Raw genomic sequence first — 24,937 nt, 5'->3', positions numbered from 1 at the left:
ATCTGAGATGACAGCCACTCACCTTTCCACCTAAAGCTAAAGGGAAGAGATAAAGACTAAGCCTGGATATTTCAGGGAGGAAATACCCCAGAAGGCTTTCATCTCCCAGAAGATAATTGTTTTTCAGCTTATTTTTACAAAAGTTGCCACACAGCCCCCTGAGAGCAGTATGGCAAGGATGAGCATAAACCCAACTCTGAGTGAGAAGATAAAGTTGCTGTGATGGAGCCAGCGTTTTTAGTGACAAAAATATGGCCACTGAGAGACTTGGAGTCACCTTCTCCTTCAGGCAGACCTGAGGAGTGGGCAACAGGGCAGAGGGGACCAGGTGGGGAGGACGCTGGGCCTCACAGGAGACCTCCAGCACTCAGGGAGGCAACGCACTGAGAGCTCACGGGACGCTGCTAGCCACATTGAGGGGCGCATCTGGGCTCTGTGCACAGGAAGAGTACGATTCCTCATCCTCCCTGAGACCCCGTACTTGTGCCCTTGGGATCACCAGCACCCACTGAGCATGTGCACTGGGGAACTCGGCTTATTTATGCAATTTCCGTATTTATGAGGCCACGGAATGTGATAGGTGTGGGACATACAGCTAGGCCACTCCTCCTCCCAGATGACCACATCTGAGCTCCAGAACCTGCGACTGTCACCTTAGAGCAAAAGCAAACTTTGCAGATGTGATGTGCAGATCCTGAGATGCGGGGATGATCCTGGGTTACCAGGTTGGGCCCAATGTCCTCACCAGGGACTATGAGGAGTGAAGCAGGAGGGACAGAGCAGGAGAAGAAGAGGTGAAGAAGGAGCAGATGTCACACAGAGGCTTAAAGATGCTGCAGTGCTGGTCTTAAAGACGGAGGAGGGGACTCTGAGCGGAGGAGTGCAGGTGACCTCGGATGCTGGCAAAGACAGGAGGCAGGCTCGCCCCTCGAGCTTCTAGAAGCTGACCCATCTTATACTTATGACCTTCAGAACTGGAGGTTAACTTATCCAGATGTGTTCAGACACAACATCTGTGGTCGTTTGTTACTGTAGTGCTTGGAAGCAGCAGAGTCTGGTGGACCTGGACACGGGTCCCTGGACGTGGACCTGGACAGGGGTCCCAGCTCTGCCACTGACCCCCCAGGTATCCCAGGCAAGGTTTTCATGCCATCGAGAGCCATCTGGAAACGGGAACGATGACGTTGACCTGTTAACCTCGTAAGGTTACTCTGAGGACCGCAGCTGCACGGGGTGAAGGGGATGACACGCAGGAGCCAGGGCAACCGTGAGCAGTCTGCTGTCCCCCCCGCTCTCTGCTCTGAGGTCCCTGGCCTATCACCCACCAGACTCCCCGCCCTGAGTACTGATGCCAAAAACTTCTCACATCTTTACAGAAATGCAAATGCCTCCAATTTTTTTCTTTCTCTATTTCTTTTCTAGCAAATCCAAGGTGTTGGTCCCCTCTTGGGGAAAAAAAAAAAAAAAAAAAAAAAACTGCCCAGTGCTCACTGCTAATGGATGGCAGAGACTAACGTGCCATTTATCTGCTGGGATGCCGGGACACGTCATTTTTCAGAAGCAGAAGAATGTCTCTGTTTCACTGGGATAAGAAGTCTCTAAATTAAAATCTTCCCTTTTGTCCACAATTTTTTCTAAAAAGAAGAATTGCCTGAATTTACTTTTAAGATTCCATATATATACCTATGTGTGTGTGTGTGTATGTACATACATATATGGAATTTTTTAAATTGCAACTTCTTTCTTGAGCAAAGTGCTCCTGCTGATGATATAATGAGTGAGAATAGATGCAATTCCCATTTGTGCAAAGTGTCGTGGGAGACAAAACATCATAAATCATTGCTACATAGACAGGGAAAACTAGGGGGCAGCGTCTCTGGCCTGGATGGGAGCAAATATGTGTGTTCTCTTAGCATCTGCTGTTTCCCCTATTTGCTCTCCTGTTCTTGTTGTTGAGACGGAGCTTCTCAATGTTGAAGATACTGGCCTCGGACTTGGTATCCTCCTGCCCCAGCCTCCCTAGTAACTGGAATTACGGGCGTGTGCCACCATGCCTGGCTGCTCTTTAAAAAGCAAACCAAAAACAACAACAAAACAAAACTGTTTCCACAACTCAAATAAAAGGAGTGTTTGCATCCTTTTGTTGTAGCGACACAGAACTCAGCAAAGGGTATCAGATATACAGGGCTTTGGATGGCTCTGTTCCCTGAACCCCAGGGGACTCCGAGGCTGCTCACCGGTGCTGAGAAGCAGCACTCAGCGCTGTGGAGGTTGCTGCCTGTTTCCAGGCCGCTCCAGCCTCGGCTCTCCGTGAGAATCCCTTAGCAGATAACGAGGCTTTCAGTGACAGCCTGATCTAAGAATTTATTTTAAATTCCCCAGTTCTAAAAAGCCTCCACCCTGTGCCGGCCACACTCAGTGCTGTGACATAAGCAGATCTCACGGCTGGTCCCCTCTGATGTTGCCTTGTTCCTCCCGCTGCTGTACACGGATCAACAAAGACAGCTTAAAAAAATCACCCCATCACCCTCAGGTTACCGTAACTGGAAGGAACTAGCCTGATGTTCTGTGGCCAACTCCAAGTGGGCTGGTGGGGTGGCCGGGCTCACTGGACATCCTGCCCATCGTGTGCGCTCCTCGTGAATGTTTCCCACCACCAGAAATGGTGGACACTGCCAGAGGCTGGCTGGCCTCACAGCTCTTAAGTCTCATCCTACACCATCTAGCTGCCTGCCAGGTTCCTGCGTTGGCCTTTTAGAAATGACCTCTGGGGGACACATTGCTCCAAGTAACTTGAACCATTCAAATTCCTGAATTTTCCAAGCACAAAACCAGATGCTGGAATATGGAGATGTCCTCAGGGCCACTGCACTCACTCCAGGACACAAGGTCCACATCAGGACTCCGGATCAGAGCTGCCTGCTCATTAGGTAGAGCTGCCCCTGCTCGGCGCCCACCTCGGAAATGCAGGAAATGGGTCAGCTGTTCCCTCTGTCGGCTTTGGATCCTGCCTGTCCTTTCTGGAAGTCTCTCCTGTTACTTTGTTCTTTTCGCTATGTGGACGTTGCTTCATGCCACGACATGCCCTGGGAGCAGTCCAGAGAAGCCCTGAACGGTCTCAACAACAGACTCCAGCGCCAACGCCCCAGCCTCGCCCCAGGCGCCCTTGCTGAGCGGGACCGTCTTCTCAATCCTAGGGCAGTGCTTGGGGTTCATCCTGGGGCAGCCTGTGCCCGTGCTTTGCCACTTGTTGGCTAGATAATCCTCCATTCCTTGGGCCTAGTTTTGTCTATTCATCCTCCAGGGGTTGGAGAGGGGCTTGTTTCCTCTCTGGGCTGTCATGACAAATTCTACACTGAACTTCCGCGCACAGTTTCCCCCCGAGCGTGTGCGCTCATTCTCTCAGGTGCACCCAGGATGGAAGCGCAGGCTCACACTGGGTTTCACTCTGAGGACCAGAGCGTCCGAGCCCTCGCGTTCTCACCGGCACTGTGTGGGGGTGCCGCGTCCCCCATCCTCACCAGCACGGTCGCTGTCTGCCTATTTGGTTTGGGCCAGCCTCCTGGGTGTGATGTGGCACCCTGCGGTGGTCTTCTCTGCTCTCCTGACGAGCAGCCATGCTAGGCCCCTTTCTACGTGTCCATCAACCATCTGTGCCTCTTCTGTGGAACAGCAAGGCCATCCTGATGTGGCTGCTCCCTGCGCTTCTCCCCGGAGCCCATGCTCATTCTGTCTCCTGGCCAATTTGGCAGTCTTCTTGCATCTTCACCAGACAGGGGGCCCCCTGTCTGCAGCTGGGGGCTCCAAGAGTGAACTGCTTTCCATTTGAAGGTGCTTCACATTGTGTCAGTGGGAAAGAATACACCGTCGAAACCTGCTGGAAATGTGAGTCTCTAGAACCTTTCATGAAAAGTAATCTGGCTTTTTTTTTTTTTTTTAATTATCTGCTCATTGCTATAGCAATTCAACATTTCTGCCTCCAGTTTATAGGGAGGAAAACACCAGTTTAGAATTTATGAACATGGAAGCCCATTCCAGCACTGTTGGTAGTAAACTTGAAAGGAACAGTGGAGAGAACAGAGTATCCACGGATCAGGCAATGGTCTAAATACTTTTGGTAGATCAGGAAAATTATGCAGCTCTTAAAAAAGAAGATGGATTTGGCAGGTTGACTATGAGGAAAAACTATGATGTGAAAAAGCAATTGAATATATTTCTCACATGATCCAATTTTATAAAAATGACAATGACAAATACAACCACCATATATGAATGCCTTGAACCCTTGTATGCATTTGCACATCCAAGTTTGATAAGGCACTTCAGGTTGATTAATCATTTTCAGTAGTAAGCACATGTGTTAAATGGGTATTATTATTATCCAAATTATTAAAAAGAAAACCCACAAGACCAACTCAAACATCTGAGTGTCTTTCACGACCTCTGCTCATGCTGAGCAGAGGCTAGTTTGAATTAACTTTGCACATTGCAGATTTTGGAGGCATGTGAATGATAGTGAATGCGTACGCCAAGAGGAGTGGGGACCAGGCATGTTGCTTTCACAGTCCTGACCCACAGTGACTGATACCCATGGCCGCCTCTAGCACGTCTGTCTGGACAGAGTGGGTGAGCTGTTACCCTTCACTCCCGTTCCATTTTGATCCAGCATTTTCTTTCCTTAATATCCAGATTAAGCTGATAGTCAGGAATTCTTCCTCCTCACCCAAACCAATTCCCTTCTTTTATTTATGGTAGAATTTCTTGGCAAAGACAACTCGGCTTTTAATATTGAGTTGAAAAGCATGAAATGCGATCATTCAGTGAAACGTTCAAACCCAACGCCTTCCTCCAAGCCCTGAGCATCTCCCACTTGAGTCCTGACTGAAGACTTACAAGAGCAGACACATTTGTACAACACAGAAAGCCACAGCTGTTCAAAGTGTCATTTGACTCTTGCAACATGAGCGCAGAAGGGTCAGTTTGCAAACTCTTTGAGGTCTTCAGCAGTCTCCCCAAGGGCCTATCAGAATCCTTTGATATTCAAATATCAAATTCAAATAGAATTCTCTTCTGAAGAGCTCATCACGACTTTCCCTTGGTCTTGGACTAACTGCTCTCACACTGCCAGATCTTGCCCAACAGTGGCTCCGTGTCTGATCCCAGCAGCTCACCAATGTGAATTCACATGAGTCTACCAACTCCTGTGTCTTTTGCAAGATTTATAATTTCCCTTTGCAGTGAGCGTATGGGCATTCAATCCTTTATCCTGACTGATCTGTAGAGTGACACATAGGACAGTGTAGCATACAAGAGGACTTTAGGGAAATACTTTTCTCAAGTAGACACCTTTTTTTGCAAATAAAATTATAAGTTTCTGCTTCCCGCTTTTACCTTCAGAACCAGGAGGATCTGGACAATAAGTTCTCAGACAAAAAGAAGCCCGTCTCCAGCAGCACCCTGGTTATAAGGGGGGTTGTTTCTGTGGTCCGTGGCCACGTGCTTGTGAGGCTATGCTCTGGGTTCTCTGCCCGCTGCCTCACCACCTTACCTGACTTAACCCTACTGCCAAGCACTGCTGGGGGCACTGGGGCTGTAATCAGGATGCACCCAGGCCCTGTCCACTTGGGGCATCCGTGCGAGTGGGGAGGAAGCAGGGAAGAAGGAATTCCAGTAGCACTTCCTTATCCATGGTGACATGCTCTTTGATCAGTGGGTTCCTCAGCGGGTTCCTGGAACCTCCCATAGCACCAAATCTGTTATTTCCCGTGCATGCATACCTATGATGAAGTTTAATTTATAAATAGGCACAGTAAGAGAGTAAGGATAAAACAAGTACAACAGCATGCTGTACTGTAATGAAAGTCACGTCAATGTGGTCTCTCAGAAGCTATTTTAATTTCTCATCGCACTGTGCTGTAATCATGTTTTTGGACTGCAGTTGACCATAAGTTACCGAAACCATGAAAATCAAAACCGCAGACATGGGAACTATAGTTCTGAAATCAAACCAGAGAGCAACGGATGTTCTGTGTACTCCAGAGAATGAAGGAGGGTGAGCAGGTGGCTTTCTTCAGGTAGGCGGTGGAGGAAGGCTCAACCTGACTTGAGGCCTGAGTGACTGGGAGGGAGCCGTGGGAAGCTCTTGGGGGACAGCATTCCCGGTTGGAAAGAACAAGCAGCATCCGAAGAGCTTCAGGTGGGAAATGGTTGGAGTGCTAAATGTAGGAGGAAGAACACGGTGTGACCTGAGGTTCTAGAAGCTGGGGCCCAGGGGTGTCAGGATTGGATTTTAGGCAGGGTGAAGCCCTCTTTGTATGATTTTTGTGCAGGAAAATGACTTGACCTAATTTCTGTTTAAAACAAAAATCCCATCCCAGTATTTCCTGGATGTGAGAGTGCACAGCCCCACCTCCATCCAGGTGGATAGCTTTCTTGGAAAGGCACTCATCTGCTCACCAAAAAATGAGCTCACTCATCAAGTGGCTCACTCATCAAGCCACTCTGTCTGCTTCACCCTCCTGCCTCCGTTCTCGTTCTCCTGCCTTCCTGCTCTTGCTGCTGCTGTCCCTTGTCATTATGAGTTTGAACTTGGCAACCAGGCAAGCGTGGGTCTAACCCTGACTCCACCCTTGTGAGCTGGACAATGTTGAATACTCGTCTCCTCAGGCCTCAGTTTCCCCACCTGTGCAGTGGGAGAGCAACAGCACCCAAGCTGTGGAGATGCAGAGGTGCTTTCGTTAAAGGCCTCTTCCTGCGGCACCTTCAGGTCTGGTTGGCTCCCAGGGCTCACAGAACTGGACTCATGGTTTTGCAGCTGCACGGAGTGAAAATTTCAGCTGTGACACATGAAAAACAGCAACGACAACAGACAAGCCTTCCCCAGAAGTTCTGAACACTGTAAGACTAACGTGTGTGTAAATGCACCATCAGAGCGCGGGTGAAGCCCGATGTCTAGACAAAGAAGACCCGGTGCCGGCAAGTGATGGGAACATTCTGGAAACTTCTGGCTCAAGAGTTCTGCACTTCTGATTCATATCATCTTACTCTTAAAAGTCTTTCCAGACTTTTCAAGTTTGCAGGTGAAGTCACTTGAATCATTTCTCCCCTTCTGGCCTAGATTTAGAAATAGAAAATAATAATCATAGTAAGAGAATAAAAATAGAACAAAGACAACTAGTGATTCCTGAACATTCACCACCCACCAGCGTGTGTCAGGCACTTGATAGGAAATAATTCACTTAATTCTCACAATTGGCCTTTGAGGAAGGCTCTCTTGCTTTCATGCCCATTTTATAAGAAAACCAACGGAGGCATAAAGATTCGATGTCACTTACCATGTCACCTAATTCATGAGTGAGGGATTGAGAGTCAAAATCATGTCCCTCTGATCCACAATCTAAGTTCTTTACAGTAACCTGAAGATGCTCCTGGAAATGTTTTCAATCACACATCTAGATAAAATTACTTCCTTTAAAAGAACACATGCACAGTACAAACTACTTTTTCTGCACGAAGGAGGTCAAATTTTTCAACTCCATCTTCTAAGTATTTGGGAGCCGCCATTTGCAAGTATTCTTACTTGATTTCCTTTAATCTTCTTTAAACTCTTGTACTTTTTTTTCTGTGAAAAGTAAAATCTCTTTGCTATGTCATCTGTTTGTCTGCTTCACAAGCGCACTCTTTATTGAAGCCAGATTTAAAATGAGTTTCCCCCAAAATTTTTCATAGGAACTGAAAGCTTAGCTCCAGTCTTCTAGAAGGAACGTACTCTTTCGGTGATAACGTGGGGAAGCATGTCAATAGGCCCCATTTTGGCAAAAAGACAGTCTGTTATTCCAATGGCTTTTCTCCCAACTCAATGCACACAGTTTGGTTGTGTGTGTCTGAGTGTTTTAGAATCTATTTTATCCGTTTTTAGAGTTTATCCAAGGTCTCAGATGGCTGTGATCTCTCCACCATGGATTTTTCTCCCTCAACTTTTATTAAGATGAAATGTTAGTGAGTGTATTTCCTAGACTTCCCAGAGCTCACCCATTCCTTGCTATCTTTCTCTGGTCCCAAATGCCTGTGGGACACATTTGAAGAGCTTGGAGATAGTTCCCCTGGGGGAGAGTTGATTCTTACTGAATAACAAGAGAAACCGGTACTAACCAGTTCCCTGAATTTCTCTCCAAGTCACTGAGCATGTGCTCAATTTAAACTAGCAAGGAGTGGGGTGTAGGTAATGTTGGCTCATACAACAATAAAATCCAGTTTCAGGCACAGCTGGATCCAGATGTCTAAATGATATCATTTGACATCTACTTTCTGGATCTCCCGGCTCTGCCTTCATCTGTGTTGATCCTTAATTGTTGGTTACCACCCCAATGTTGTGGTCAAAGCCAGCACCACCTCTAGATGTATGACCTGGTGGCTTGCTGACCCCAACACAAAGGGTACAATTCTATTCTAGTAGGTGCAGCAAAAGTTCCCATTTTTGTTAATTTAGCTTAGGTCAGGTACCCACCTGGGACATGAGCATCTTAGCAAGGGAAATGGAAACCTGGGTGATGGACTGGGGTGTGCATCCCCAAGGTTGGAGTTGGCACTTCAGTGGTCACGGAACGAACCATCTAAGGACACTGAGTTCTTATAAGTTATTGAAAACACTTTGCCTGTTCTCTGATACCAAGAGGTGTTGTCTACATCTGCTAACATACATGGGATTCGTCCTTTGGCAAAGCAAAATTCTGGCACTTTTTTAAAAAGTCTATCCATGAGAAGTTGGGTTTCTTTTCCAAAGACTTTTTCTCTGGCATTAACACGCTTACAACCAGTTCTTTGGTTCCCAGCCAGGGGGCGAGGCGCAGAGAGAAAAGCCTGAAAGGAGTCAGTTGATGCTCTTGGCATTTTGAAAGTCCCTTCCTTGTTCACAGCCTCTCCCTTTTTGTCAACTGTTTCCTCTGCTCCTGGTGTGGCCGTGCCCACAAGTCATTTACATCCTCTCTGACAGGTCAGCTGCCCCCTGTGCTCCCTGCGTGCCCTGCGTCTGTCTGTCACTCTTCCTCTCCCTCTCTGCTTCCCTCCCTCCTACAGCACTTACCTCCAGCACCAAGTCCTGGGCCACAGGTAAAGGTGTGACGAGCCAGAGGAGAGCAAGGGGCTTTGAGGCTGGGGCGCAGCACTTGGCAGCCCCTGGCCTGGTCTTGAACCACTTCCTGCTCCTCAGTGTTGAGGGAGGAGGCCGCCAGGCCCAGCAAGACTCCAGCTCTGTCCTCGTGTGTGTTTGCTCCTGTCTTTAAACACTGTGGGATACTAGAGTTTGGTCAAAACAATTGCCAACGAAGGGCAGGGGGAGGGAGGCGGGGGGGGGGGGGGAGAGGGCGAGAACGCTGATCGCCACAAATTAATGTGCAATATAAGCAGAAGAAGGGCATCTTCCCTTCCCTCTTCCCTTCCCTCTATCTTCCCTCTATCCTTCTCTGACTTCCTACCAACATATTAAGAAGTGTCTCCTTACAAGTGTGTCATACACAATGCTCCGTCGAAGGAAGGGGAGGAATCTTAGTGGTAACCCGGCCATTTGTCACTTTCGTGTACAAAAGGCGTTGGCCAGGTCCTTCATGCAAAGTTCCCCGGGCCTCCGTCACGACAAGCCTGTGAGGAAGCTACTAATGTTCCCATTTTACAAATGAGGAGACACAGCGAATTTTAGGGACTTGCCCAAGATCACACAGTTCCTCAGGAGAGGATCCAGAAGATCTTTAACGGTGATTCCAAAATTCTCAATATCCTCCTCCCCGCCCCACCCTCCCAAATCACACTGCTTTATGGAAAGGGTCTGGGGAGGGGGGAGGCCACTCAATTAAGTCAAGGCAGAGGGCAAAGCACCAACAGGCGGGTGTTGGAAAGTGCGCCTCCAGGCGGAGGTGGAGCCTATGTCCACTCACATGGTCTCCCCAACACCAGGTCTGATTCCACCGTCCACCGTGCCTTCCTGGGCAGACCCCTGCTTGGCTGGCCTTTAAAGAGCAAACTTTGCCAGTATTTCTGGTATCAATCTGCAACACTCCTAAAGTTCCATGCTAACATGAGAAAGCAAGAGAAAGCAATGAAGTTAGGAGCCGATTTCTGCCTGTGCTAGGCTTAGCTACCTCCTAGCTTGCTGGTCATCCATGGGAAGGTGGATCAACCTCTCTGGATGTCAGCTTCTCACTCCTGAGTAATGACAGTAGCTAAGGTTCACATCATTCATGGAACACTTCGTCTAGTCCAGACGCCCTCCTGTGTACTTTACAATATTATCTCATTCAATCCTCATAACAAAATTATAAGGCAGGTTCTATTATTTGCCTTATTTTGCCAGAAAATAGAAGCAGAGAAAAATGAAATAACTTGGATTTAAATAGAGTCTAACTCAGTGGTTCTCAAACATGATCGTCCCCCGCCCCCAGGGGACATTGGGCAATATCTGGAGATGTGTTTGGTGGTCACAACAAGAGTACCCTGTGATGGATCCCCCACGATAAAGAATGGTTGATTCCAAAAGTTAACATTACCAAGTTCCAAAACCTGATCTATTCTGCAGTTCCAAGCTCTTAACCACTGTCCCATAAATGCTTCTTCTCGCTTCCTGTGGAGATAGAGGACAACTGAAGCTGAGTGTCACTCATGCAGTGCCTGGCAGCCAGGGACTTTGCCTCCCCGCCAACCTGCGGCCCCGCTCTCGGGAAAGGCAGGTCAGTGGACATCTGGATGGCTAACTTCTGCTCCACAGCGCAGCTGGAGAAAGCGAGGTCCTGGTTTGCATCGTGGCCTTTGTGTATCAACAGTTTGGAGTCCATTATTTATCCTGGAATTTCCTGGTTTGCTGAATAACCTCTGTTTATGTTTGTGTTTACAGTCGATCTGGGAATAAGCATCCAGAAGGATAATGTGACCACTTCTTCCCCCAAGACAATGGAGATGGGCGCTGTGGCCGATGCCAACGGAAAGAATCTTGGGAAAGAGGCCAAACCCGAGGCACCAGCTGCTAAATCTCGTTTTTTCTTGACACTCTCTCGGCCTGTACCAGGACGTACCGGAGACCAAGGCACAGATTCATCCAATGGACCCGCGAAGCTTGATGTCAGCTCCAATAACGCTCCAGGGAACAAAGACCCGAGTGAGAAGTCTGCGCTTCCGGGCGCAGCTGCACCCGGCGGGGCCGCGGATAAAACCCCAGGGCGGACCCCCGGCCCGGACCAGGCCCTCTCTGCCCCCGGGGCACCTGAGTCAGGGGCGGCCCCCGCCAAGGACTCCAGCTTTTTCGACAAATTATTCAAACTGGACAAGGGACGGGACAAGGCAGCCGTTGACATCCAGGAGGAAGCCAGGAGGGCCGAGTGCGGGGACCAGGCCGAGGAGACCCCTGGATGCCCGGGGCAGGGCGATGCGGTCCCTGCAGGGAAGGTAAGAGCGCGCCAGGACCCCGCGCCCCAGAGCACGCGGCAGCAGGCCGGGCCAGGACGGGGGCACGTGCGTCACCTTGCTGTCACCCAGTCCTAGCCGGGGACCAAGCCGCACACCCCCCTAGGACAAATAGCGGTGGCAGTGCAGAGGCTCCCGGGGCAGAAACATCTGCTGTCAGAACAATAACAGCCGTGACATCTGTTTTATGTACAAGAAAAGAGGAGGTGAGTTACATACAGATGAACCCGTCCCTCCATTTATCAATGGCGAGGGAGACAGGTTGCATTTATGATCAGTGGAGTCTGGACAGAAAGGCATTAGTGGAATAAAAATGGTTCCTAAAAGACTTAAATCCCCTGCCTGGTCTCAGCAGCGTGTTTGACATACGGTGTGGTTACAGGCATTAGCTGGGACACATTTCATGCCTTGCTCAGAAGATCCCGGATTGATCTTTAACTATCTTTTGCGCGAAGGTGTAGTTTACACTCTGCAGACTATTTTATGTATTGGTTATTTTCCAACAAGCTAGAGTAATACTTTGTAAAAAATAGATTAAAAAAAAAAAAGCCATATCCTGAATCAGTTCCTTTCTTTCCCTAGCAAAGAAAAGCAAGCTTTTTTAGACAGTAAAGAGAGCATTTAACCTTGAAAGAGTCTGTTTGTATTCTGAGCAGGAAAATAACTCCTTGAATGTGAAAGGAAATAGAAGTTGATACACTGTATTTTTAAAACACTCCTTTTCTTGGTTAACAGATATTTTAAATAATAATTTTCAAAATTTAGACATAAAGTAAGAGCTTCTAGTTAAATCTAGAACAAAGAAAAAATTAGTTTTTATGACATGGTTAAATATCGCCACTGTCAATATATTTGTCTTAATGACCATGTAATGATGTACGGCTAAGATGCTAATAACACTTGCTTTCATCTTTTTAGCACTTAAAATATTCCAGGCTGTGTTCTAAGCACTGTGCATATATTGTTTTTCTTAGTGAAAATGAGTGTCACATTAATCAGTGGTTTTAATGCATCTGGGGTGACGTCAAGAATTATATTGTGCCTATTAGACACCAGCCCAAAATTCTGGACAGTTGAAGTTGAGAAAACCTAGTAAAGCTCACTGTGGGGGCTCTACTCTCAGCATTTTGCTGTCTCTATAAATTTGGGGGGAGGGGAGCAGTATTGAGGATTGAACCCAGGACACCGGAACACTAAGCCCTTTTCATTTTTTATTTTGAAACAGGGACTCGCTAAGGGGCTGAGACTGGCTTTGAACTTGAGATCCTCCTGCCCCTCAGCCTCCTGGCTGGGATTACGGCCATGTGCCACCATGCCTACTTCCTTAAATTTTGACCAAAAGAAGTTATTTTCAAAATTTTTTTCAGAAGTTTTTTTTTTTTTTTTTAAAAAAGTCCCTTCAGATGGCCACTTCCCAAGCTGTGCCAGTTCAAGGAGTCACTTGAATAGCTTTCGTATAGTAAAGAGTAAGTCTTCAGATGTGTCCAGGAGCAGCCTGAGGCACAGAGCCACCGTGGTGGATAGGGTCAGGGTTTTTCTCCCTAGGACCTGGTTGTCCAGTGAGAAAACACGGCTAGATAAACCTGGGATTGCTGGGCAGGGTGCCCGGCGCTGTCCAGGGGAAGCGGGGCTGGAAGGGTGCCTGACGCGGGAAGATGCGCCCCACTGAGCCAGGGAGCAGTCTGTCCGGTGGACATACCAGGGTCATGCTAAGTTGCTGAGGCTAGCCTTGAACTTAGGAAAGCTCAGCTCAGCTTCCTGAGTTGCTGGGATTACAGGTGTGTGCCACCACACCTGGCTCCGAGTTGTGCTTTATTAACTCAGCCTCCTTTATTGAAAAAACCCTCCTGGGGACAGTGACTCTGAGTGGATTTCAAGGTGAGATCTGAGTCCAAAGGTGGGACTTGTGTTGGAAACATGAAATCATAGTAATCTCTCAGGGTACCCCAAAATCGTAACCTGCTTTCCTTTCTGGATAAGTGAGCTAACGCCCTTCGATTTACCAACAAAGTCTCCATCGGCTTCTGTTACAATATGCTGCAAATTTCCACCTTGGGTTGGTGGTCATTTTGAAATATTTTGTGCCCAACCTGCATTATGTACACATAAAACATGCAAATTAATAAGAAACAGGCATTTCTCCATCGACCTGGGAACTTGTGGATTTTCAAATACATACGTCTGTGAGAATGTTTAACCCCCCAAATCGGCTTCTGATTTGTTAAGTTTTCTCATCTGCTCGCTGGCTACACGGTCCTGTATTTGGGGGAAACCGATTGGTCTGTAAGTGCATTGAGAGAACACAACCCTCAGACAGTGAGGTGAATAAAACTTCCCAGTCAACTCTGGGTGGGAACACTGCACTGGACATAGATAGGCAGCGATGTATTGATTCGGAATTCTTAGGGTAAATTATGCCCTGGGCTCATCAGCTGTCCCCCTCCCCCTCTCCCCTGCCCTCCCCCTCCCCCACTTTCACCACTTGCTCCTCAGTGGATTGGAATTCCAGCCACAAAGCCACAGCGCTGTGAATTGGGAGAGAGATGCCACCATTTCATTCTGGGGAAAGCACACAAATCTTCTGTGTTTGCAGAATGACAATCTTATTTTTGTGCCTCATAAAACTACATTCAGAGCATAGCATCATTAAAACAAGGCAAGAATTCACAAACAAATGAAGCCTTTACTACACAGACCAAAGAAAAGATAAATTATATGCCTGAAAGATTCCACTGAGCTGTGACTCACACAAGCCAACGTGCTGGCAGAGCTGAGGTTTTCCCCTCTCCCCTACTGAACCAGGGCTCTAAGATAAGCATTTAAGAGAGTCATCATGCGTGCACACAGTGACCATGTCATGGAAATTTGACCTTTGTGGTTAAAAAGAAAAAACACACTCAGTTTCTTTTTCTTTTCCACGTGGTCCTTCCAGAGGTGTCTGTGCCCGGTAAGGGTGCAGAAAATGTTGCCATGTATCATTGGACAAAATTAAAGAGAATGTTTCTCTTTTTAAAAAAATATTCTTAATCGTTGTTGATGAACCTTTATTTATTTATTCACATGTGGTGCTGAGACTCAAACCCAGTGCCTACACATGCTCTACCACTGAGCGACAAACCCAGCCCCAGAACACTCCTTTTCTTTTAAGATTTTAGCTAAGTTCTGCAATTGTTATTTAAACGCCTACCTTGTGCAAAGCATGAAAGATAAGTCACATTTCTAGTCCTTCAAGAAGCATATCACCTAAAAAGAAAAATCATCTCTTAAGTGACAGATGATAAGCACGTTAGACCTCAAATGCGCTCAGACCACGGATATGAAGAGCAACACTCAATGTTCCTGCTTCCTCTTCTCTTTTCTCCCTTGAACACACTCCATTCAAGCTTTGGTGGAGCCTCCCATGATGCTGCGCCTGCCCCCTGCCCTCCCGGCAGCTGCCAAATCCCGAAAGTCTCAGCACTTATCCCAGAGGATCCAATGTCAGCTGACTCTCTGCTGCAGGCCTCGCCTTCCTTCCTGAAGCATCCTCCTCGCTTGGTTTCCAGGTCCTCCCCCTCCCTGGCCCTTGCTCCTGGATTTCCCTCTCAACTTATCCCCCAATTGTCAGAGCTCTTCGTGTTCCTGTTCTGGGGTGCCTTCTCTAACTACACCCACTTCCTTGAAAATCCCCTGGGTCTCACTGGTCTGAATGCCCTGACCTGCTGACAAGATCTACCCCTGAAGTCGGACCTCTGTATCCAGCCGCCTCTTCTGTCCGTCTGCTTGAACTTCGGCACCTCCCTGTGAATATGCTCTGCAGCCCGAGCTGCACTCACCACCCACAGCAGCTTGCCCTGGGCCTGGTCCACAGCCTTGCTCATCCGAGTCAGTGGCAGCTGCCCCCACCACTGCTCTTTAGTGGTCCAATGGGGATTGAAGGGCCAAGGTTCCCAGGGTCCTTTTCCACATGGGATTTAGTACTGAATTAAAATGTAGGCACTGAAGTCAAGTAACCTGAGTGTTCTCTCTGTCACCTGCTGGCTCCGCAGCCTTGGGCAAACTACTTAACCTTTCTGGGCCTCAGTATTTTTATTGATAAAGTGGGGATCATGATAGTTTTTAGCACGTTTTCACATGATTCACACTTGCGCACATTAAATGAGATAAGTTATATATTTAGCACAGAGAAATTGCAGTTTGAAAAGGAGAAAAGCTATTATTAGTATATGGGTTTTCTCCCTGCCTACTGCTCCATATTTTATACGTGTTACCTTTCATGTCTGCAGTTCTCAACCAGATCTCTCACAATGGGATCTAATCTAAGAGCTGTTACTAAATGCGTGAGGCTAACTGGGGGTCGTGAAGTCACTCTGGAACTTGAATGCCCGTACACAAAGGCCCAGTTCCCTAGTCTGACATTCGGGTGTTTCCACGACCTTTTCCTGTGCCCGTTCTCCCAACTGTGTTTTCCCCTGGCCCCTTGAATTTCTCCAGTCACTGTGGCCAACGAAGGACTTGGGTGGTGGCATCTGCTTCCCACGAGTCTCTCTCCCTTGCTTCCCTTTTCAGTTAATCAAAAATTTACTTCAGCTTCAAGTATAAAGTTCTTTATGAAGTGACCAGATGTCCCCATTCCCAGCTGGGTTTTGACAATATGAAGCCCTCAAATATTTTTCTTTCTGCTCTATGTTAAATCAAATTCTGTGATAAAAATCTCTTTGAAGGAATTGTCTCATTAACCTATCAAAACTTACAATAAAATCCCTTTATTTTCGCCATTTTACAGACAAAGAAATCAAAAGTTCAGAGAAACAAAGTCACTCACTCCAAGTCACACAGTTTTAGCTAGAATCACCTAGTTCCAAAGTCTGTATTCTTTTTCTTTCTTCTTTCTTCCTTTTTTTAAATACTGAGGTTGAACCCAGGGATGCTTAACCACTGAGCCACATCCCCCGCACTTTTATTTCTAATTTTGAGGCAGGACCTTACTAAGTTGATTAGGGCCTTACTAGGGCCTCAAACTTGAAATCCTCCTGCCTTCGCAAAATCTGCATTCTTAAACACCTAACACTAATGCTTTTACTAATTATTTGAAATTTGTGCAGTAAGACTTCAACTTATACAAAATTGAATAATATTAATTTGAGGAAGTGTGATTCGAAAAAGTTAATATATGCGAAATTGGAAATGCCAAGTTAATCCCAAGTTTAAAAATTAAAAAATGAGTCGCCTAGTTCCCACATCAGAAGGCCAAGTGTTATATATTGTGGTTTTTAATTTGTTTTGCTTTATACCGTCTGGCCACCAGGCTTGACATTTTGATGAGTAAAGAAAACTATTCATCTAAAGATTCATCAGTGCAAAAGGAAAGTCCGTCTTAAATTAGGCAGGTTGGGAGCAAGCAGAGCCTTCTGCATAACTCTATAATTGTGATGAATTTAGCACCAAGAAACATTTTTTCCCATATTTTTATTGGTGCATTATAGTTGTGCCTAATGGTGGGATTTGTTGTTACATATTCACACATAACACAATAGAAAGGTCTAATTTAACCGATGCCATCCCCAGCACCTCCCCCCTTCTCCCTCTCTCCTCCCTTCCCCACCCCGTTCCTTTCCTCTACTCATCTCCCTTTGATCTTCATGAGATCCTCCCTTCCTCTCCCTTTTTCCTCTCTAGCTTCCACGTAAGAGAGAAAACATACATCCCTTGACCTTCTAAGTTTGGCTTATTTTACTGAACATAATGTTCTCAAATTCCATCCATTTTCCAGCAAATGACATCATTTCGTTTCTTACAGCTGAATAAAGTTCAGTATCTGTACCACATTTTCTTTATCCACTCATCCACTGATGGACACCCAGGCTGGCTCCATAGTCTGGCTGCCGTGAACTGTGTGCTGTGTAAACATGGGTGCGCGTATCCCTGTAATAGGCTGACTTTAATTCTTTAGGATAAATACCGAGGGGTAGCATAGCTGGGTCACGCGGTGGTCCCATGCCATCTTTTGAGGACCCTCCATACTGCTTCTCCGTGGTACCTCCGGGAAACCTTAGATATGAGATTTTCCTGCAGCAGAGGTGACGTGGAAATACTGGGAGCCGAGTGACCTGAGCAAGTCCAAACTTTACCACCAAATGTGGTGGAGTTGGTTGTAATTGTCCTTCTGCTTCAGAGTTTGTAACTTGCAGGCTGTGCTGCAGGCGCTCTGCACCCGTTGCCTGCTCTGAGCCTTATAGCAACGCAAGGCAGAACTTCCGGACCCAGCTTGGTATCGGGAGGTCATTAAATGCATGGAGCTGCTGGAGCCCCCAGGAACAGCTCCAGTTCCCTCCCTAGACTAGCTTCCACCATGAGCACGGCCCTCAGTAAGAAGCAGTTGCCACTTCTTCACCTGATGCACACGCACGTGCACAAACAAAGGGTCACCAAGTACTTCCACTTGTCCAGCATGTGACCCAGGCTAGTATTTTCTAATTTTTCTGCTTTATTCTGTTTGATTTTTTTAATGCTGGTTTTGGCTCACTAAATCATTTTCCAGTCCACTAATGGTAACAATTTAGAGTTTGAAGAATGTTGTTCTATCATAACAACCCTTTGCACATACCCAGATGGTGATCTTAAGGGGTGCAAGTGTCCCTTATGCAGCTGGCGCTCCCAATGGTTATTACCTTTTGAAGAACATCAGGCTGTGCTATTGGAATATTATGTTTTGCCTAGCATAACTTTAAATAGAAAGTGATTTCAAAATACATGTATGAACAAATAAAAAAAGATATGTATCCAATGTGTGTATATATATATATATATATATATATATAGAGAGAGAGAGAGAGAGAGAGAGAGAGAGAGAGAGCGCTCAAAAAAAATGCATGTATGGTATATATGTTTTCCCTGGGATTAACTGCCCTCATACATTGGAACTCTTCATTTGATCTTTAGCCTGTTATGGTGTTGACCAAGTTGAAATCTAGTGAATTGAGTCATTTTTCCCTCCAGGGTTAGCCTGTCTGGCTCATTCCTTCAAAGGTTATAATAATAGTGAATTTATAGAGTTCACTAAGTCACAGAAATGTGAAATACCTTGAGGGAGATCATTTGACTGGCAAGTGGCAGAGATGGAATTTGTTACCAGTACCCACATGCCTAACCACTGTGTCTGGAAATTCAAAATGAGGAAATGCCTTGAAACTTTGGAAATATCATATATCTTTTAATTTTTCTAAAGTCCATATTCCCCAGAACCTCCATCCAATGAGATTGGCCAAGAAATAGGGCTTCACCACCAAAACCTTTCAGGAAATACTATTTGCTTTCCTCCTGAAGATGCACAGGAGACACCAACCTTCTAAAAGCTCTGAGAAGTCCTGCAACAAGCACATCTGTTTAACTTCTCACCAAGTGTTTTCAGACTTAACTACTCATTTGAGCAATCTAACAAGTAGAGCAGACCTTCTGGGGGGACATTCTAGCTAACACCAGTCAGGCATTGAGAGCCAGCTGGGAAGTGAGTCTCTTGAAATGGCATATTTACTCACCACCTCACCCAAGTCCCCACCCCTCCCTAGTGCTCCCTAACAGTGCAGCCATTGACCCGTCTTTTATTACAGCATTCAAATGTGGTAGAGTCAAGGGTTGAGTAAAATACATCCATCACAAACTATTTCCCAATACAGCTCACCACAAGGTGAAGCTGCTTAGGAGCGTCTACTTACTAGCCTGCAATTCCAGCCTGAACAGCCATCCATCAGCAGATGTTCAACAATAAACAGGAGGGGAGTACTTTCACTTAGTCATTCAGCAAACACATGAGTGCTTTCTTTGTGTCAGAAATATGAACTCTAGATTCCAACATGGGCAGGAATTCAGTGCAAAGTTCAACAATTAAAAAAAGGCAATACATGAGCCAAAGAACAGGAGTAAAATAAAGTAAGTTTCAAAATAGAACACAGAGAAAAGAGGGGAATATTGGCTAAAATTGGTAGGGTGGAGTCAGGAAAGAGATTTACCTAAAAGTGCAGGGAAAGGTTGTGATTTCTTTCTCCTTTTGCATCAGGCCAAACAATTCTAAGGAGGTCTGCAGCCAGATTCTGGCAGCATTCAAAGCTGCTTTCTCGCTATTGGGAAGTGTTGGCTGAACAGAAGGGAAACATGTTCTAGCCGTGGGGAATTCGCTTTTGTTTTTTGAGGCAGCTTTTTAAAATGTTGGGTGTTTTTCCTCTAATAAAGGTACAGGCCTTTGTCAGTGGCTGCAGGTGTTGGGCAGAGGCGTCTTCCACAAACCCTTTTGGCCAGTGTGGGCCATCCTGGGAATCCCTCTGGGCCCACCCCTTGCCAGCAGCAAATGTATAATTTGATCCTACCTCAATGGACCGTATTCAAGAGTGTGCTCACTCATGTATCCCGGAACATCCCCCAAAGTAGTGACTGCTGCCACAAAAGGGGGCACAAGAGGGACATTGCCTGATCAAGTTCTCTAGTCACTTTCTCAAGTCACTGTAAGTCAGCCCCTCAAAGAGGGAATGCTGAGAGAGGACATGGAAAGTCTAATTCCTAAGGCGTGCAAATAGCTTTCTTAGACAGATACTGTCTGTCTTCCCCCGTGCCCACACAAGCAACTGGTTTATTTAATCCTACAAATACAACCTGTCCGTGTGGGTTGATGAGGACCTACCCTGTAGAAGCCCCAAGCTGGACTTCCGCTGAGAAGATATGAGATGAGTTGGGGTTTTGTTTTATGATCAGAGGGATTGAACCCCGGGCCTTCCACATGCTAGATGAATGTGCTAATGAGTTTCGGTGCACTCAGACGAGGCCTACAGAGCGGTAAAATGGCAGTGATGTGATTTACAACAAAGAGCCCTGCTCTGGGTCCTTCAGCCTGTCTTGGCTCAGTGAGTGCAAGAGGCTACATTGAACAAGATCGTGTCTCTCCTCCCACAAAAGAGGAAGAAAAATGGGTAAATGGAAAATCTTAGATAATGTGTTCTCGGCTGTAAATTCCCTTCTTAGAAAACATAGCAGAGGGCAATGAAAAATCTAGATTTTATATTTTAATATTTTATTTAAATTTTCCCTGAAGTTTCTGATAATTTCCCAGTTAGTACCTGGATCCCACTGGGAATTTCGTTTCAACCACGGACTTCACCAATACAAAATTTTAAAGTTTTAAAACACACATGCTTCTTGACTGAGACAGTCTACACTTTAGAGTGGACTGAAAAGTTAAGCAAAATGTTGTCCACAAGGCCAAAAATCAAAACAGCAAAAAAACCCACTTCTGTATTGTTTGTAAAAGAAAATGATAGGGCTTTCCTGAGGGTTACGGTGCACCATGCGTCAGACCCCATCAACAAGGCTGGCGAAGAGACTGAGGCTGACGTGTGAGTGCAGTCATACATCCCAGGTGCGACCTCTGGGGTCGCAGCAGCCTCTGCCCGCCTGCCTGCCCACGTATATCCACGCTTCCCCCCAGGAGGGGTGTGGAATGCAAAGTTGCTAACTGTTAATAGCACTTGTCCTTCCATAATGGCATGATGGATACACTTTCCCACTTTTTATTCGTGGATATTTTGTCTCATTTCTGTAAAAGGAGCCCCGGAGTGGACCATCTAAGCCGAGGAACGCGCCCCCGTCTAGGCGATTCCCCGACTCCGCCACTGGGCGGCGCTGTGAGGCTGACACATCCCGTAGCCCCAGGGACCGCGGGCCTGGTCACAGTGGCTCCGACGGGCTTTGCCTTGTCTCCGCAACGCCCAACCTATCGCTGCAGAGTGCGCGCGGCAATTCCTTGTCACAAATAATGCTAACCCTAAAAATCACGTTGATGGCTGCTGAGAAACCATCCCCAAGAAAGGGATCCTGTGCCGGAGGGGCGGCTCGGGGACCGCCCTCTCAGTTGGCCTCTGCTGCGGGGGCACGACTCGTGTTCTGGGCCTGTCCTGGCCATGGGCTTAAGAGACACCGTCGCATTAGGTGGGCACAGTGGGGAAAGTAAAAGTGACGTCGCCTACGTCGTACACGTTCACTGACGCTCCTCAGGTGGCTTAGAGCTTTGTATTAAAAAAAATGTGAAAAATACTCTGTCTGTTTAGGAAAGGTTGGGATTCCACAAAACGCTTTCAGCGTCTGGTCTTAGGGTCCCTCCTGCTTGCTGACTTCCCTTCCTTTCTAGGCAAGCTGGAGGACGGATTCTAGCTTGGAGAACTTACAGAACTTTCTCCCTGAGTCTGTGACAGTGCTCTGCATGGAGTAAAGTGGAGCCTTAGTGACCACCAGCCACCAGGCAGGTCCAACCCGGACGTCCAAGGGGGAGGGAGAGGAAACAGACCCCTCTTTCCTTTCATCCCAGAAGCATGTGATTGGAATTTCCAACAGATGCAAAGGAGGGTCGGGGGACTCTGCTCTTCAGATGCGGGCAGTCTTGGCCCCATCTTGGTCTGTACTCTGCCCTCGGGCTAAAGGTCCAGAGGGAGGCGGTGCATAGGAAATCCAGCAGGACGTCCCAGCAGGCCCAGACAGGCGCTTCAGCCTGGATCCCCACCTTCCCTGTGTTTTCAGGCTGCTGGCCTGAGGCCCTGCCTGACCCGCTCAGTCCAGTGGACCTCCCTAGCTGAGTTCCACACGGGCTGCATTAGAACCTCACATGGTCAGGCAGCGCTCTCTTTCGCATGACAAGCTGTGATCACTTAACCGGCGTTCCCGTCTGCCTGCTCTTTGAAACCAACAGAAAGAAAAAGAAAACACATGAGATTCTTAGAGAGGAAATACAAATTGACACCAGAACTCCTGCATCCTCAAAAGGAGTTTCTAGTATTTCTTGAAGAGCGTTTCTGCTTCGTGTGAGATTTCTGTTTGCTGAGAATGATCTGAGGACCCGGTGAGACGAGCAAAGTCACGTTATTTGCAGTCAAGGACAAATAACACTTTTTAAGGTACAGGCTGCGAACGGGCAGACTGAAGACTGGGTCCTCCTTCCCACTCTGTTTAGCTTGGCCCTCTGGATGTTTTTAGATTTTTTAAATTAGCCATGCACATTCTGTTTTAATTTTAATTTTAGTAGGTAGTGCATTCACTTGAATCAAAACAAGAAGTTAGAAAGCGCTATATTTGTCCATGCGCATCCCTCCAATAGATAATCACTGGTTTATATTTTTTTTAAATGTATCTTTCTAGGAGTTCTCTAAGCATAAACAAGGAAATAAATCACAAATTCTTATTCCTTCTTTTTACACAAACGATGATATAACATGCACTCTCTTCTCCTCTGTTTTTTTTTTTTTTTTTTTCCCAGTTAACAAGACTTTCTATATCTGCACATAAAGCACTTCCTCACTGGTAACATCTCATACTTCACACATATGAATTTAGGTACAGCATCAACTCTTAGAAGTGGAATTGCTGGGTAGAAGAACACATCCTCTTTAATAATGTGTGGGGCAATGCAAACTGCCCTCTTTCAGGACTGAATTAATGTGCGCTGATTCCCCGCCCGGGAGTGTTCTCCACCCACCTGCCCGGTGCCCAGCACGTCTTTGTGTAAACATTTCCTATCTTCTCCTGACTTTCAGATTTTGAGTCATAACTACAAAAATCTTCTCAATTCAAAACTATAAGACTTTCCCCATGTTTTCTTGTAGAATTTTCCTTCGTTTGGATTTTGTCCTGGTGTAGGGTCAAGTTGACACCAAGTTAACTTTTCCCCCAGATGGCTGCTCTGCTGTCCCTACATTTTTATTAAAAAGTCCTTCCATTCCAAACCTTGAAGGTGTCATCTCTATCGCCTATGTTGGGTAAAATAGGTTAGAACGTTCATGGTAACAATGCGGGAAAGTATTGAGCTGGGCAGAGGGAGGGAGGCTGGGAATTCATCGCAGAAAAGCTCCCAGCAAGGAGGTGATGGGCAATGAGTGTCGGAGGGCAGGGACGTGAGCTGCAGGGTAGCGTGGGTCTCACCAGCCTCTCGCCTCTGGGCCTAGACTCTGCCCCCAGATTGCTCTGCAACCTCAGGCAAGAATATATTCTTTTACTTCATCAAGAACTAAATGGGCCCAGTCACAGTGGCCACACCTGTAATCTCAGCAACTCAGGAGGCTGAGGCAAGAGGATCGAAGGTTCAAGGCCAGCCTCAGCAATTTAGCAAGGCCCTAAGCAATTTGGCGAGACCCTAAACAATTTAATGAGACCCTGTCTCAAAATAAAAAAAACAAGGAGAGCCGGGGATGTGGCTCAGTGGTAAAGCACCCCTGGGTTCAATCCCAATACCAAAAAAAAGAAAAAAAGAACTAAATACCAAATGGGATCCTTTTTACCTAGCTTAGTGTTGAGCCCAACATATAGTTTGGTCGTTTTTATTATCATGGACACTTTCCCCTTTCATTTCACATTCCCCAAATGATTCCCAGCTGGCCCGTCACTTGGTGGCAGGTTAATTTTACCTGTTGACACCACATGCTAACTTACTGAACTACTCCAGACTTCTGGAGTGGCTCTTCACTGTCGCTCTCCCGGCACAGTCCCATAAGGTTTCTATTTAACTGTGTAATCTCAGCGTCATTGCAGACTCACATGCAGTGTGAGAAGTAGCACAGAGAGAGCCTTCTGTCCACTGTCACCCGATGGTAGCGTCTTAGAGACCCGTGGCGCAGCACCACGACCAGCTATCGAAGCTGGCACTCACCGCCGACACCACCGGGGACTTCTGGGGCCCTGCTGTGGGCACATCCACTCGCCTCCAACCTCCGCCTCTTCCTGAGCCCCAGTACCCCTGGTACACATGGCCTCCATTCCCGCTCTTCCATGGAGGTGTGTAAATAGATGGGACTGGGGCAGGTCACTGAGTTCATCAATAGAGACTGTTCCCTTCCTTCCTGTGTCATTGCTGGGTGGTATTCCATGCTTGGACATCCCCATTCCTTTAACCTCTCATCCACTGCAAAGCATCTGGTTGTTCCCACGTGGGGCCTGTTACCGACAGAGCTGCTGTGAACATTAATGAAGAGATTTTCTGTGAATATAAGTTTCCGTTTCTCTAGGAGAAATACCCAGAGTGCAATTGTTGGCTTTTCCGTGATTGCATGTTTAGCTCTTTTTTTTTTTTTTTTTTTTTTTTTTTTTAAGAAACTATTAAGCTCATTCTGTCCCAGCCATATCACTCGCTTTTCTACCAGGAACCTACAGGCAATCTAGTTTCTCTCGTCCTTATCAGCCTTTGGGATTGACGTTATTCTTTATTTCAGTCTTTTCTAAAATCGTGCAGTGATCTCTCGTTTGGTTTTATTTGCATTTCCCTAGCGAAGTCAGAAAGATTCCGGAATGCACTTGTTTGCCACCTGTCTACATCCCCTGCCATGAGACGTCTCTTCACATCACCTGCCCGTTTTCTGACTGGATTTTTGTCTCTGGTTCTGCTGCTGAGTTTTAAGTGTTCTTTACATACTCTAGGTGTGAGTTCCTTGCCAGATCCATGGTTTACAAATATTTCCTTCCACTCTCCAGATTGTCTTTTCAT

General features: G+C 46.7%; 1 protein-coding gene across 15 annotated transcripts in view; it reads left to right on the top strand.

The window, feature by feature from the left end:
• Window positions 1-24,937, top strand: part of BCAS1 (brain enriched myelin associated protein 1) — a 91,164-nt gene that overhangs the window by 12,091 nt on the left and 54,136 nt on the right. For 14 of the 15 annotated variants that reach the window (XM_079127970.1, XM_079127964.1, XM_079127974.1 and 11 more), the window contains exon 4: window positions 10,883-11,430. In XM_079127970.1, coding sequence (XP_078984096.1) covers window positions 10,883-11,430 — 548 coding nt within the window. Of the gene's footprint in view, window positions 1-10,637; window positions 10,719-10,882; window positions 11,431-24,937 lie in introns of those variants that run through there. The other variant, XM_079127973.1, reaches the window with a different exon arrangement.

Source organism: Sciurus vulgaris (genome assembly GCF_902686455.1).
Source record: "Sciurus vulgaris genome assembly, chromosome: 2".
Taxonomy (NCBI): Eukaryota; Metazoa; Chordata; class Mammalia; order Rodentia; family Sciuridae; genus Sciurus; species Sciurus vulgaris.
The sequence above is the reverse complement of the archived record's forward strand: the minus strand, read 5'-3'. Positions and strand labels throughout refer to the sequence as shown.